The following is a 16,709-nucleotide window of genomic DNA, read 5'->3' as shown; positions in this document are numbered from 1 at the left end:
CTCTGCTGCCATGGCAACTGACGAGTGTTTGGCAGGAAGCCCTCGACCTGGAGTAAATGCAGAGAGAGAGGTGGGCGTGGCTTCTCTCTGAATGGAGGCTTCAGGCAGAACAAATCTGTGTGCAGCACCAGCACCGTCACCGTCGCTCCTGCTTGGCAGACGCAACATTTTCCCAGCAGCCTTTGCCATTGGCAGCTCACCGACCTTTCTCCCTGCAAAGAGGATTAGGAGGGTGGTGGTGGGGGGGGGGGGGGGGGGGTGAACGAGTCCAGGCAAAGGGGAAAAATAGAGAGAGATGTCTCTGTACTCAGTGACATCAGAGACGGCCTCAGGTTTGACTTTTCTGAACGTCGCCGCCATCTTTGAAGATCTGCACCACACACACACACACACACACAGGTCTGCTCGTCACAGAGTCCACGGCAGAAGACGACTGGCTCCATCTTTGCTGGCGTGGCGATGGCGTCAGTTGGTTCGGCCTCAAATGTCTGTGTGGACACTTGTCGTTTCCGTCCACGTCAAAATAACACACTGACATGTTGAAAACATGGTCGCCGTCTTACTTTAGCATTCTAGTTTATAAAACATCGCTGAAATAATCTCCCACACCAAACATCAGTGATTTTAGCTTGTGTGGACACAGGAGCTGCTGGTCCTCTGCTGCCTCGTGTGGTCACTTTGTGTCACTGAGTTAAGTCTAAATGAAATATTTTAAAAGCTGAATTTTACAAAATAAGACATTTGAACATAGTGATGGAGGCAGCAGTGGAGCAACCACTCCCGTGTCCCCACCAGTTAAAATCACTTTTCTCTATGGGCTTTGGTGTGGGAGAGTGAGTGAGATAAAGACATCATGTGACGCAGATCAGAGACTTTTATTAGTTACGTTTCTCTGCTGGCAGCCATTTTGTTTTACCTCTGTGTCTCAGTGTTTTTAGTTTTATTCCAAACAAACTTCAACCAAACTGAAAAACATCACTTTTAAGTTTTGTTGCATTTTATTTTGAAAGCAAACCTAAAGGAGACTTCCGTGCAGGAGCAGGCGTCTCCGCTGATATCGTCACGTGACTCACAGAGGCATGAAAACGGTCCCATGTGGACTTTGGGGGAATTCTCCCGGGTTTCTCCTTCACACTTCACCTGGCAACAGCAGCTCATTTCTGTGATTGGCTGCTGGCAGTGTGACGTCACGCATGTGGAATGCAGCAGAAGCACGAGCAGCTTCAGCTTCACTTGTTGCTGTGAGTGTTTGACACTAGCTGCAGCTTCCGGTTCCGAGATTGTGGTTCTGGTTCTGAGGACAGACACGAACACAAAGATGTGGCTGATGTTCCTAAAACAAACCGCTGGAGGCAGCACTTGTTGAACTCAGTGGAATGTGTGTAGAGACGAGCAGAGGAAAACAGGATGTCTCACTCCGACACACATTCATCACATGTTTGTCCATATTATTTGTACTAGACTATAATATGTACATATAGTAATATGTAGTAATACTGAATGTTATTTTGTACTGTTTGTCATAGTAAGCCTTTTTACTGTATTATATTGATATTCTTTGTGTATATTGTGAGACTATTTATTCTACTTGCCCGATCTAAAATCGTTTGAATGTATAGTAATATTTTATAGCTTTTTAATGTGTAAATGTAGGTTTTCTTTTATTCTTGTGTCTATATCTGACGTGTTTAATAAATAACATTCTAATTCAAAGCAACTTAGAAAAGTTGACTAAATACGTTTATTTTTTGTTTACATATTGCGTTTATCCTCTCTTTTCCTGACAGTTGTTTGTGTTGAACAGCAACGGAGTGATCCCTCTGATCTGTCGTCACGCATATACGATCTTCGCAGAGCCTGAGCCCTCGAGCCCGTCGTAGACTCCAGCCCGGAGCACGCGCCGCTGACGTCACGGCTCCTACGCTGAGAGCCGAGCTGAGTTGTAGCACGAGCTCAGACGGAGGCGCGCGGCGGCTGCAGACGGAACGATGAAGTCCCGCAATGAGCGCGAGACTGACGCTTTTTGACGGAAAAAAAGCACACAAACAAAACAACAACAAACAACAACAGGCCGCGCTTTTCTTCCCGTCGCGCTCGTTTCTTCGCGGCAGCGACGTCAGCAGCCGGCGGACATTTTGGAGAGCGGTGTTTTCTCTGAGGGGAAACAACAACATGTCGTCCACGGCGGTCGCTGCCTCCAGGCGTCAGTCCTGCTACCTGTGCGATTTACCGCGCATGCCGTGGGCGATGATCTGGGATTTTACCGAGCCCGTGTGTCGCGGCTGCGTCAACTACGAGGGTGCAGACCGGATCGAGTTTGTCATCGAGACCGCGCGGCAGCTGAAGAGGGCGCACGGTTTCCAAGACGGCCGCTCTCCGGGGCCGGGAAAGCCCCAGCAGCACACCGGGAAGGATATGAACCACTCGACCGGAGATCCGGGCTCCCGCCCCCCGCAGCCTCTGGACCGCTACCCGCTGTCTGAGCGGCCGCCACGGCTGGGACCGGAGTACCAGGCGGGCAGGCAGGCTAACGGCCTCCCCGTGCCCAACGGATTTCCTAAATCCGACGAGCCCCCGGAGCTGAACCGCCAAAGCCCAAACCCCCGCAGGACTAGCGCGGTTCCTCCAAACCTGGTGCCTCTGGTGAACGGCGGCATTCCCACCGTGCACCCGCTGAACGGCCGCCCGCTTCAGATGGGTCTGCCGGGGGCACCGGGCCCCGGGGATCACGGCAAGCGAGCGGAGGAGCTGAAAGACAAACACAGGCCGGACAGTCTGACGGACATGACGGACAGCCACAAGGACTGGATCGGTAAAGGCAAGACGGTGCGCGACCTGATGGCGCTGCACACGTTCGACGGAAGGTTCAAGAAGGAGCACGCGGCCATGCAGAGGGTGATGGGATACGAACCGAGTGGAGCCACGTCCTCCAAGACAGGTACGCCCCGCCCCCTTTCCGTCTGTCCGCAAGTGTCTGTGCACGACTGTTTGACCAGAACAAGGTTTTTTATTCGGAAGTAATTTAGAAAAGCGATATTGGATAATGTGACATAATTATGAAAACATCGTAATCTTACGTCACAATTGTATCGCACATTTCAATATAAAATATTCATCGTAATTTGATTCTTGTGATATTTATTATTGCGTTAATCACGAATGTAGAAAATTGCTTAGTGGTTGCTCACCAACATACAGTCAGAGTGATTTATTTTGAAGTGCCACAAGGGGGAGGAGCTACATCTGTGCAGTCTTTCCGGAACCTTCCTTTATTTTTCTTCTCCGTTTTTAACATTTGTAACGCAATTTTATAAAAGATTCTTGTTTTTGAAGTAATATTTCCTACCATAACATTTAGTTTAATGTGTTTACTTAAAAAAATACATACTTGCGATGTTTTCTACTTGTTTTTTTAAGTTGTTTGTAATAGCCTGAAAATACCAGTAAAGTCGGAAACGACTGAATTTCACACAGTCTTAACTGTAAATTCCGCACATTTATATTGCGGAATCTGGAAAAGAACCCTTGTTTTGGATCATGTCAGTTTATGTCGAGTCATGCTTGCAGTTCTGTGGTGTTAACCCCTCCTCTTCCTGTTCCTCGCCCCACAGACAGGGGGAAGCACCCACGCAGCATGAAGAGGAAGGCTTCGCCGGAGCCGGACGGAGAAGGTAGCGGTGCTAAGATGAACGGCGGCGAGGGTCCGCCGTGGCTGCCGTCGCCCTCCGAGGTTCTGAAGATGCCGCCCAACGCTCTCCCGGGTTTCTCGTCCGCCCCGCCCTCCACCATCTCTCCTCACTCCCGCACCACACCCCCTGAGGCCGCCACGCCACAGAACAGTCAGTCCCCCATGGCGGCGCTCATCCTCGCCACAGACAACGCCGGTGGCACGGGTTCGCCCAAAGACGCAAACCAGGTCCACTCCACCACGACGGGCGCTCGGCGGAACAGCGGCAGCCCTCTGTCGCCATCCTCGTCCTCTCAGAGGAGGCTGGCCCAGAGGGAGGGGCCTGCTATTGCCAACCCTTCCGCGCCGAGCGGTGGTTTGGACCCGCATGCGCAGCAGCAGCAGAGCATTCCGGACTCTTCGGTGCCCCCTGGCAGCGTGCCGCTGTGCTGCACCCTGTGCCACGAGCGACTGGAGGACACGCACTTCGTCCAGTGTCCGTCGGTGCCGTCGCACAAGTTCTGCTTCCCGTGCTCGAGGGAGAGCATCAAGCAGCAGGGCGCCACAGGCGAGGTGTACTGCCCCAGTGGTGAGCGCTGCCCCCTGGTGGGCTCCAACGTGCCGTGGGCGTTCATGCAGGGCGAGATCGCGACGATCCTGGCTGGAGACATAAAAGTGAAAAAGGAGAGAGACCCTTAAAGACCTTTTTATTATCGGAGAACAGCGCCTCCTGCTGGCCCTGCCGCCTGAGAGCCTGTGGGACATGTAAATAGTGGACAAAGGGAAGTGGACACTTCATAAAACATGGCTGTATCATTTTTCTTCTTCTTTTCCATACGTTGTGTTTCTATATTTTGGAAGATAAACGTTTGTCCTCGTCCTCGCGTGTTGTCTTCAATGTCTCCGTCGTCTTCATCGTCCTCAGTCTCGCTGTGTTTTTACGTCCGGAGACAAATCCACGTAGAATGTGACTAATCTGAGCACTTGGCTAAAACATTAATAAACAAGAAAAGATTCAAAACTAAAAAACTGCTTCTAGTTTCTACATGAATACATGAATGTTTCACAAATGAATTCAGTTTCACTTGCTGTCTCTGTCCTTTGATGATTGAGACGTACGTGTGTGTGTGTGTGTGTGCGTGTGTGAAAAATATTATAAACATGTTAAAACTGTTGTTTTACAAAAAGAAGATTCTGTAAAGTGTAACATTTAAAACAATTTGTAAAACTGGAGAAATTCATGTTGCTAACATGAGTTCATGTGTTCATAACATGATGTAAGTGGGCGGAGCTTACAGTTACTCAAAAAACAACAGCGTTACGTTAACGTGTAACAATGCGATGTTTGTGAAGTTCAGGTTTTAAATTGGCTGATACAATGCAGCGCCCCCTGGTGGCACTTCAGACTGTGTAAAACTATATTTGTTATTATATTTGGAATATTTTATTACAAATTACACATTTCTTTGTTTTTTAGTTTTTAATCACCTGTTTAATAAATATTTAGTTTATCATTTTTATTTATAAATATTGATTTGCTAACACACACTCACACACATAGGCCTGTGTGTGTGTGTTTTTGTTGTGAAGACTTTGCTTCCTGCGAAAGTCTCTGCCCACTTCCTGGCACAGTCTCCACCCACTTCCTGAGTGTAAACACTGAAGGTGTGCTGATGTCATCAGAGACTGCTTTGTCCTTGCGGTCCTCGCTCTGTCACAGCCTCAGGTGAACAGTGAGGTCACTCCAGGCTCCGCCCTCTTCAGCTGCCACAGGGAACGGACACAGGACTTCCTGTTCCACCTCAAAATGGCTCCTGTCAGAGAACCAGGACCAGAGGATATATGACGATGTCATATGGAAGCCTGTGATTGGCTCTCATGTGGATTTTGACTTTTTTTTTCCTCCGTCAGAAGAAAAACAACATGCAGCAGTTCAGATAGGCTCCTCCCCCTGGAGGCAGAGAGGGTAAAAAAAGGCCTCAGTCAGGGTCACATGATCCTCAGTGGAATTCCTGAGTCACAGTCAACCCCTGCCCCCCCCCTCCCTGTGACTCCACCCCCTCTGCTGCAATAACACGCCCTCCTCCACTGTTCAAGGTTGATCCACAGCAGAGGATGAATGAGTGAGTGTGTGTGTGCTGTTAACCCTTCACTGTCACTGAAGGTCGAGGTTGTTTTTTCCTGGAGTCATTGAAGGCAACGCAGTTTTTTCTCAGGGAAATTTATAAAAACAAACTCAGGGAACACATACAGTGTGTGTGTGTGTGTGTGTGTGTGTGCGGACTCAGCAGCTGCACTCTCCCCCTCTGTCTCTCTGTGTCTCTCTCTCTCGCTCCCCCTCTCCCTCTCTCTGTCTCTCTCGCTCCCCCTCTCTCTCCCTCTCTCCCCCTCTGTCTCTCTCTCTCGCTCTCTCTCAGTTTTACCATGAAAGGAACGCCGCCGTCGTCTTTATCTGGGAAAGCGTTTTACAGAGCGAGACCAAATATAGCAGCACGAGCTGCTGCTGCTGGAGGTAAACATGAGGCTGGAGCTGCCACGTCAGTCAGCTGGCAGGAAGTCAAGGGAGGAGGGGGAGGATTCCTCTCGTCCACACTGAAACATTCTAACCTGAGAGCAGTGAGTTTACTGTGGAGTCCACAACAACACGCTGTCCCTCTGTCCCTCTGAAGGTATACACATCTGTGCTCACCGTCAAGAGACAACACGTGTCCTGCAGACAAAACAGAGACAGACAGGAGACAAAACAAGAGACAGAGGAAGACTAAACAGACAGACAGGAGACAAAACAGAGACAGACGAGAGACAAAATAGAGACAGACGGGAGACAAAACAGAGACAGTCGAAGACAAAACAAGAGACAGACAAAGACAAAACAGAGACTAATTGTATTGTCCCTGGTTTGTCTGTTTTGTCTCTTGTTTGTCTCATTTGTCTCTGTCTCTATTTTGTCTCTCAAGACACCGATGTTTCATCTGCAGCCAAATAAAAGCATGTGGACACAGAAGAGAAGTGGATCTAGGATGGAGCCTTGAGGAACTCCTCACTTTTCTTAATTATCATGATGTCATCACTGTTTTTTAATTGTTCCTTTATTTGTCTAAAACTCCTAAAAATCTAAAAATGTTTTTCTTTATGTGACGTCAGAGTGGAAGACTGTGGCTCCTCCCCCTGCTGCTCCTCGTGCTCCTCCTCCTCCTCCTCCCCCTGCTCCTCCTCCTCGTTTCATCTGTTATTTTCAGAAACACAGAACGGGGGATTCCTCCTCTGTTTAGCTTCAGTTTAAACACAGTGTGGTCTGTGCTGCTCAGGGCGGAACTGGGCTGACAGCCATGTTGATATGTGTGTGTGTGTGTGTGGGGGGGGGGCATCTGTCTCAGATCTGCTGTGTAATTAAATACCCCCCCCCCCCCCCCCCCCCACACACACACACACACACACACACACACGCTCAGAAGCTGCCAATACTTTTTCAACCACACACTCAATATTTGGCTTCTCTCCTGAATCAAAGACTGTGTGTGTGTGTGTGTGTTGATGTCAGCCCTCTCTCTCACACACACACACACACACACACACACACACACACAGTCTTTGATCAGATTGTGTTGTTTAGTTTCAGTTTTCTTTAATCTCAGATTACGGATTAACAGTCATTTAATCTGAATGAGTTGAGAATGATTCAACAGTAAAACAAGATTATTTTTGGCCTAAAAGAAAAATAATCTATTTTTAAGAAAAAGGACACGCCCACTGTCAGGACACACCCACGTGTGAGTGATCTGAGAGGCCGCTGCTCGTGTCACGCTGCTTTTTTAAATAAAGAGTTTCTATCTGTTGTCACAGTGATGTTATGTGGTCACGTGGGCGGGGCCAGGATTCCGACAGTGTCACAGCCTGTGGAAGGCAGCGATGCACTGATGTCGATGTTAGCGGTGAACATCTGGTTCATGATTCATAAAGAGCACAGCCCCTCCCCCTCCTCCCTCCTCCCTCCTCCCTCCGGGTTGTGGTCGTGGACTGAGGATAAGGTTTTTGTGGTCGTGGACAAAAGTCTCTGGTGTCACAGTCTCATGGAAAGTTCTCCCTCAGGCCAGAAGCTGGATATGTTTAGATGATGGTGGCCGCGGTGGTTGGGCGGGTGGAGGGGTTTGATACTGGGCACTCTGCCAAGAAAACAGAGGAGCGAGTGACACAGGAGGAGAAGGAGGAGGAGGAGGAGGAGAGAAAACAAAAAATAAATAACAAAAAAAATCACTGAATTTCTCTCTGGGCTTTGGTGTGTGAGAGTGAGTGGTTTACAAACATCTGTCTAACAGTGAGATAAAGACGTGATCATGTGACGTAGATATCGCAGACTTATACTGATGCAGATTTGATTCTGTTATTAAAAATCTGCAATTAGAATTTTCAGCACGTGTCAGCACGTCCTCCACGTACCACACTGCAGAAAAGCCTGAACCATTTAAAGAGCCCAGAATAAGCAGCACGTCTGTGCGCTCACTATTAAAAGCTGCAGCTGTGGTCCAAAGGTCAAAGGTGAGGACAGCACACACAGCAGGAAGCTGCTGACGTCACAGCAACGTGTCCTCATCCACGAAGAGAGTGAGACACGTTCAACACACAGAGTGAGACATGTTCCATCCAAAGAGTGAGACATGTTCCATCCAAAGAGTGAGACACACGTTCCAGAAAAGAGTGAGACAAAGAGTGAAACACGTTCAAGACACAGATTGAGACATGTTCCATCCAAAGAGTGAGACATGTTCCATCCAAAGAGTGAGACACACATTCCAGAAAAAAGATTGAGACGAAGAGTGAGACACGTTCCATCCAAAGAGTGAGACACACGTTCCAGAAAAGAGTGAGACAAAGAGTGAAACACGTTCAAGACACAGATTGAGACATGTTCCATCCAAAGAGTGAGACACACATTCCAGAAAAAAGATTGAGGCGAAGAGTGAGACACGTTCCATCCAAAGAGTGAGACACACGTTCCAGAAAAGAGTGAGATGAAGAGTGAGACACGTTCAAGACACAGATTGAGACATGTTCCATCCAAAAAGTGAGACACACGTTCCAGAAAAGAGTGAGATGAAGAGTGAGACACGTTCAAGACACCGAGTGAGACATGTTCCATCCAAAGAGTGAGACACATGCTCCAGAAAAGATTGAGACATGTTCGAGACAAAGGGTGAGACATGTTCTAGCCAAAGAGTGAGACACAAATTCCAGAAAAAAGAGTGAGACACGTTCGAGAAAAAGAGTGAGACATATACCAGAAAAAAGAGTAAGACACGTTCCAGCTAAAGAGTGAGACAGTAAATCAGCTGTTGAGTAAACAAATAATCAATTCAACAAGATAAGAACATAAAATATGAGGTGCTTTTATTTTGCTAAAAGCTAGAAATTAGTGTGTGTGTGTGTGTGTGTGTGTGTGTGTGTGTGTTAAGGTCACTGGGGTTTAGGTTTCACTGGTTTGGCATCAGATGTTTGTTTTAATTATAACTTTATGTTTCCAGAAAAAGCTGCTCTCTCTCTCTCTCTCTCTCTCACACGCACACACACACACACACACATACACACACACACACACACACAGACAGAGTCAGGTATCACTGATGTTATTTATACTGTCTCACCTCCTTTGGTGAAGTTCAGCCTCTGACAGTTTAATGACGATGTTCTAATCCTCGAGAAAACAGATAAAAACTGGTTTTAAATCATTTTAACTAAAGACTTACGTCATAAAATGTACGTCACTTTAAGTTTCTACGATATCTATGTCACATGATCACGTCTTTATCTCACGGTTAAACAGACTTTTCCAACAGGAAACTGAAGTTTGTAAACCACTCACTCTCCCACACCAAAGCCCATAGACAAAATCAGACATTTAAACTTAGTGATGGAGGCAGCAGTGGATCAACAGCTCCTGTGTGTGTGTGATGTTAAAATCTCTATGGGGTTTGGTGTGGGAGAGTGACTTTGGCTAAGTGGCTAAAATCTGTTTTCACTGAGCCTGAACCTCTATGTGTGAGACTGGTTCTCAGCAGCAGGGGGCGCTCTCAGCACAGTCATGTATGGACATTGTTTGTGTTGTTGTGTTTACACACACACACACACACACACACACACACACACACAGCAGTGTGTAAAGCTTGGATCATGAAACCGGATCTTCACGTGTGTCCATGTCGGGGTCATCAGAGACGCTTTCAAGTGAACCAGCTGTGACCCACTTATATTTAGACCTGTGGGGGCGGGGCCAGCACCGCCATGACCCTCTCTCAGCTCCGCCTTCTGTTACGAGTTGCTCAGTTTAGCTCGGGTGATGTTGGAGGACCAGGACCAGGACGGAGGTCACTGTGAGGTCACTCTGAGGTCACTGTGAGGTCATCATGAGATCATCGTGCGGTCACTGTGAGGTCATCATGAGGTCAGAGTGTGATCGCAGGTGTTTTAACGATCAATGTTGTCATCTGTAAAACTGTTTTCAAAATAAAAGTCTTTTGAAGTGAGTTTGTATCCGTCCACTCCAAAACACATCCTTGTAGTTTTCAAAATAAAAGTCCACATTAAAACATTTCAACATTTCAGAGTAAAACTGTGTGTGGACACCAGGCGTAACTACGGTGACAATGAGTGAGTCATGAGTGGGCGGAGCCTCAACATAATGTTAATTTGTGTGTGCTGACATCGTTCTCTTACTCACAGGACGTGAGAATCACTTTGGTGTCTCTGGCTGTTTCTCAATATCCATACTTCCTATCTGTACTCCCGTACTTGACAAGTATGTACTCCAGGCGTACTTCTCAAGTACGCAAGTACATCCTTTCATACTTGAGTATTGAGAAAGGACCTCTGTGTTTTCCCGCCCTTTGACACTTCCTGCATGTGCGTGCATGTGTTATTATTTTTATAAAATCTTTATTGAATCTTTATGATAGAAAACAGTAACAACATGCAAATAGAGTCATTAATACATATAGACACATTGGTTAAGATCAGAGCCAGGGGGAGTTTCAAATAAACACAAGCATAATTGAATAGTTTTAGCAGCTTTTACTGTACTGTTCAGTTTCCTTACAAAAGCAATAAAAGAAGGTTTAGAGTTACTAAATGTGGCTTTGTGAATATGATATTTCCCTAAAATGATCCTTTGTCCTTCAATTTACCAACAAAACTTTAAAACAGTGTGGTTGTGCTGCCCCCTACTGCTGAGAACCAGCCTCACACACAGAGGCTCAGGTTCAGTGAAAACAGATTTTAGCTACTGAACTAAAGTCACTCTCTCGCACCAAACCCCATAGAGAAAATCTGTGATTTTAACATCACACACACAGGAGTTATTGTTCAAATGTGTTTGAAATCATGAGTTCAGATTGACTTCAGTGGCACATAGTGACCACACAAGGCAGCAGAGGACCAGCGTGTCCTGTGTCCTGTGTGCTGGTGAACTGTTTCTATGTTTTCTAAACAAATGACGTCACATTTAAATCATGGTGAAGACAAAATGCCCGCCCATGTGTCCGCTTATCAACAGTGAAAGCTGATATTTGGAGCAGGACAGACAGACAGACAGACAGACGGGTGCTGCTGTTGGTGGTGAGTGGAGTTTGTGGCGTCCTCTGTCCTCCGTCCGTCCTCTGTCCTGCTGTTCATCAAACTGAAACAAGCTCATAAATCTGAGTGTAGTGGTGTCGCTGCAGCTCTGCGGCGTTGGGGAGCGACGGAGAGTTTAACGGTGATGTCGGCGCTGAGGGAGCTTTACGAGCTCCGGCTGCTGCAGCTTCTGTCCCCTGTCCTCTGTCCCCTGTCCTCTGTCTTCTGTCATCTGTCATCTGTCATCTGTCTTCTGTCCTCTGTCATCTGTCTTCTGTCCTCTGTCCCCTGTCCTCTGTCCTCTGTCCTCTGTCCTCGGTCATCTATTTTCTGTCCTTTGTCTTCTGTTTTCTGTCCTCTGTCCTCGGTCATCTATCTTCTGTCCTTTGTCTTCTGTCTTCTGTGATCTGTCTTCTGTCTTCTGTCTTCTGTCATCTGTCTTCTGTCCAGAAAACAGAGAAATGCTGAGCTAACTATTCTTCTGGAGCAAAAGCTAAGCTAAATATTCTCCTTGAAAAAATACTAAGATAATTACTACCCTGGAGTTAATGCTAAGCTACCTATTGTCCCCGTGGAAAATGCTAATTGAACAGGTCTCGTGGAACAAATGCTAATGCTTAACTGCTTTACTGGAGCTTAATGCTAAGCAAAATACTCTACGAGGAAAATGCTATAATGCCCGCTACTCTTATGGAGATAATGCCAAGCTAACTATCATCCTGGGGAAAATGCTAAGCTAAATTCTCTCCTGGATCAACTGCTAAGATAACTATGTTTAAATTGCTTTAATAAACATTAATTTCATCTTCATTTGCTTCGGTTTTGGCAGCGATGCTAACTCCTGTGTCACAACACTAGCAGCTAAGATAGGGCCATGTTTTTTTAACCAGGTTACCAAAGGTTACTTACCCAGGCTTTAGTTACCTGCTTTACATTAAAGGTCCAGAATGTAACAATTGGTGACACCTCATGGTGAGACAGCAGATTGCAACAGATTCTCAGCAGTAGGGGGCGCTCACAGATCACTTCACGGCTCAGTCACCCCCGAGTGAACTTTGGTTAGGGGGCGGTGCAGGTCAAAGGTCAGTGTGTGAGGAGGTGGCGCCCGTCTTATCTCCTGACCTCTGAATGAGAGCAGCGTCTCCGCTTGTGATTCGTCCTCCTCACCTCTCAGACGGCACCTCCCACTCACCCTCACCCCCCTTACCCCCACCCCCTCTTCAGGCGCCACATCCGTCTCATGATTGGGTGTGATCCAAGTTAGTTACTATGGCGACAGTTGCTGGAGCGAGCAGAGGAACTCATACGTGAGGACTGTTGAAGGACGGGGGGTGTCCTCAGCCAGCTGTGTCCTCAGAGTCGGGACACAGGTGTGTGTCTGTGTGTGTGCGTGTGTGTAAAACAGTGAATCAGTCTCTGCATCGACGTCTCATCACTAACCATAACCCTAACCAGTTAATGACTAAAACTAATGTTAACCATAACCACAATTCCAATGTTAGTAAACTAAACTAAACCAGTTCCCCAGAAATTAGGTTCTGCCTCATTAGGACCAGGTTTTGGTCTCCATGATGACAACTGGTCAGAAAACACACACACACACACACACAGTTTTGTATTTCCTGTTTTTCTTGTGATGTCATTCTCACACTTCCTGTTTCTCCTCACCTGCTAATTTCCTGCCCCTGCATTTGTGGCTGGTGAACCCTGTTCATCATCATCATCATCATCATCACCGTCACTGGAGAAGGACACCAGCAGCAGAGTAAGCTAATGCTAACACACAGCACCTTTAGCTTCCTGCATCTTTTTCATGCTACGCTAGCATGCTAACACCAGACTACAACATCTAGGCCACATGATCACGTCTTTAAACTGCAGTTTGTAAAGCGCTCACTCTCCCACACCAAACCTCACTGCTGGTCCTCTGCTGCCTCGTGTGGTCACGTTGTGTCACTAATTACACTGAAGTGACAAACGAAGACATTTAAACCTGAATTATCCATCACTCACCACAAATGTTACCAAGTGTTGGGAAGATAACTTCAATGTAAAGTCAATGTTCTTTTAAGTTTAACAACATTATGAGTCTAACCTTTTCAAAATCTCACTAAACTAATAAAGATTGCACCACAAGGTGGCGCTGCAAGGTCATATTTGGAAAATCTATGTCATGTTTGAGACTAATGGTTAGGCTACATCTGACTTCATTGTACACACTTGTAAACTAAAGCTTTGTCATCATCATTTAACCTGCGAGGCATGAAAAGACTTCCCCATGTTATTGTATGTGAGTGCTTGCAGTTACAGCTCTAGGCTAATAGGCTAATAAGCTACGTAGCTTTAGATGTGTCCATAGGTTCCACGTCGACACCTTCACTGCCGGCACAAATGTTTGTTATCTTCTGTCTGTGTGAAGTGTTTTTTTTATCTGACATCGTTGCTGCTGACTGTCGTACAGTTAACAAGTCGACTGAGTGTAGCAGCAGAATGTCACATGACCAGAGAGAGCCAATCACAAGTGTCGGCTTTAGGAGGATGTTGATAGGAAAAAATTTGCTGTGATTTTTAAAATGTAACTCAAATTGTCATGGAAATTTCCAAAAGCAAAACTGTAACGTAGCAGATTACAATTACGTACATTCTGTAATAAATGACGTAACGTCGTTACTCCCCAACACTGGTGTTACCTACAGCAGCTTTAACTGTTGTCCTCCACAGATCAGGAGTGGGTTTTTGTGTTTCCTGTGATTTCATGTGTGTTGGTGGGAGGATGAAATGAAAGGGTTCAACACCTGGATCAGAGAGTGGAGATAAAAACAGCTGAGGTCACAGAGGGAGGGGGAGGATACATGTCTCCTCCTGCTGCTGCTCCTCCTCCTCCTCCTCCTCCTCCTGTGGTTCACATGTGAACGTAGTGAACGAGGACGTCACCGACTCTTGTTTTGTTTTGAAAGACTCGTCTGACTCTGTCAACAGGAAGTCGTGGATCAGAGTCAGATGTGTGGAACGTTCAGTACACGATGGATAAGATTCCCCTTATCCAAGTCCCGGTATGGTCCTTGAAGTCCTGGTCCGGTCCTGGGTCCTTCCCGCAGTTTCCCTTTGACTTTGTTTGCAGTATCATGTAAAGAAGTCACGTGGTGAGGGTTGTAAATGTGAAGTGAGTCGTGGTTCCGCTCACACCCACTAGACTGCTGTCTGGACCTGGTCCTAGGACTTCCTGTCTGCAGCCAGCGCTCCATGCAGAAATCAGACTCCCGTATTTTTCTGCTTCTCATTCTTTCATAAACCTCCACAGACCAAAACCTGGTCCAAGAATTACACTTGGCACACGTGGAGCTGGAGAGTCTGGGGTCAGTCTGAAAGAACCATCAGACCTCCGCTCCTCCCCCACGTCTCATCCCTGTGTGTGTGTGTGTGTGTGTGAGCAGCTTCATCTTTTCCACTCTCAGCACAAACAGAAAAAGCAGCAGTGCTGAAGTCCACTACAGTCTGGAATCTGGTCTCCTCATAAAAACCACACTGGAATCTGGTTTCTGTTCAAATCTGTTACATATGTGAAGCAAACTTTGAAAGAATACACTCAAACAGACATGAGCAGTAGGTGGCGCTAAAGTCACCTACTGAAGACAAGTGAGAAGGAGCAGTTTATAATCATCAGTTCACACATTCATCCTCTCATTTTTCACCGCAGTGTCGTTCTAATCTGATCTAATCTGATTTTGTAAGAAAGAAAACAGCATGAATGAAAAGTCTGAAAACAGTTTTCTTAGAATTCCAACTTTAATTTCAGAATTCTGACTTTTTTCTCAGAATTCTTATTTTTTTTCCAAAGATTTCAACTTTTTCTCAGAATTGCAATTTTTCATTCAGAATTCCGACTTTTTCTCTGAATTCCGACTTTTCTCTCAGAATTTTGAAATGTCAGAATTCTGACTTTAATCTCAGAATTCCAACTTTTCTCTCAGAATTCCAACTTTTTTCTCAGAATTCCAACTTTTTTCTCAGAATTTCAACTTTTCTCTCAGAATACCAACTTTTTTTCTCAGAATTTCAACTTTTCCCTCAGAATTCTGACTTTGACAACAATTTTAAATAAATAAATAAATATTTCTTTATATACTCGTTTGCATTTAACTAAATATTTGTTAAATTCATTTTTAAACCAAACTATTGAGGGTCATGAATGTTTGTGATATTTAGTTTCTTTGTGAAAATCCTCAGGTATTTATATCGCTGGGAAATTGTAGCTTTCTTACACTTCCTGTTCCTGGGAAGGTTTGTCGCTTCTACTTCCTGTCTCACACAGACCTGGAACAACATCACCATCAATTTCCCAGGAAAAGAAAAGCTCAGCATTTTCCTTAAACTCCCTCCGTGACTGGAGTCTTCTTCCACATGACCCAGTGACCTCTGACCCTTTAAGCTGCTTGAGACAGATCAGCTTTAAATCAGCTTTAACTCGTCAGGTCTGAGTGATCATTGAAGCTGATCGACTCTCAGGTCTGATTCAGTCTGATCAATCAGTCACTTATGCTTTATGTTGCTGTTTCTTATCTAAGAAACAATATGTCACGTAATTCATTTATTTTTCAATATTTCTCAGCTTCTTATTCCTCGTCTTAAAGGGACAGTCCAGGATTTAAAAGTGTGTTTTTATCGGCTACTGTCGAGAGAACTCAGTGAAAACAGGCTGGAAATCACCTTTGATTGTCTTGATCTCACTGTTAGACTTTTGTAAATCACTCACTGTCTCACACCAAACCTCATAGAGAAAATCAGTGATTTTAGCTGGCGGGGACACAGGCGCCGCTGGTCTACTGCTGCCTCGTGTGGTCAGTTTGTGTCACTGAAGTTAAAGTGAATGTAGGCTTTCAAAAGCCGAATTGGAAAGATAAGATATTTGAACTTAGTGATGGAGGCAGCAGTGGATCAACAACTCCTGTGTGTGTGATGCTAAAATCACTGGTTTTCTCTGTGAGGTTTGGTGTGGGAGTGGTTTACAAACTTCAGTTTCCTGTTGGAAAAGTCTGTCTAACAGTGAGATAAAGACGTGATCATGAGACTTAAACTGACGTTGAGTTTATTACACAAGTCTTTTGTTAAAGTGGATAAAATCAAGATTTTCTTGGTGTCTCCTCTAACGGCCATGTTTCCTGCTCACTGTGAATCAAACCATTCAGTGTGTGTGTGTGTGTGTGTGTGTGTGTGTGTGTGTGTGAGCACATTCCAGTGTTGCGTGGTGTTCATTCATATTGTCATATGAGCTGCTGACTGTTTGAATGTGAACACCATCAGGCTTCTGAATATCAAGTTATCACAGTCAGACAGGATGCAGACGCTTTGTGTGTGTGTGTGTGTGTGTGTGTGTGTGCATATTGCTGTGCTGGATCAACAGCTACCCCTGCTGGCACACTGGAGTCACTGTCTTTAGCCA

The 16,709-nt window shown here is 45.8% G+C and overlaps 1 protein-coding gene across 1 annotated transcript; it reads left to right on the top strand.

Annotated features, from left to right (window-relative positions):
* Positions 1–906: 906 nt before the first annotated feature.
* On the top strand, positions 907–4,696 carry irf2bp2b (interferon regulatory factor 2 binding protein 2b). The gene is made up of 2 exons (XM_058640781.1): positions 907–2,938; positions 3,612–4,696. The coding sequence occupies exons 1-2, from the start codon at positions 2,002–2,004 to the stop codon at positions 4,364–4,366; spliced, it is 1,692 nt and encodes a 563-aa protein (XP_058496764.1). The 5' UTR covers positions 907–2,001; the 3' UTR covers positions 4,367–4,696.
* Positions 4,697–16,709: the final 12,013 nt, after the last annotated feature.

The sequence above is a fragment of the Solea solea genome, chromosome 10 (genome assembly GCF_958295425.1).
Source record: "Solea solea chromosome 10, fSolSol10.1, whole genome shotgun sequence".
Taxonomy (NCBI): domain Eukaryota; kingdom Metazoa; phylum Chordata; class Actinopteri; order Pleuronectiformes; family Soleidae; genus Solea; species Solea solea.
This window is presented reverse-complemented; position numbering and strand designations above follow the sequence as displayed.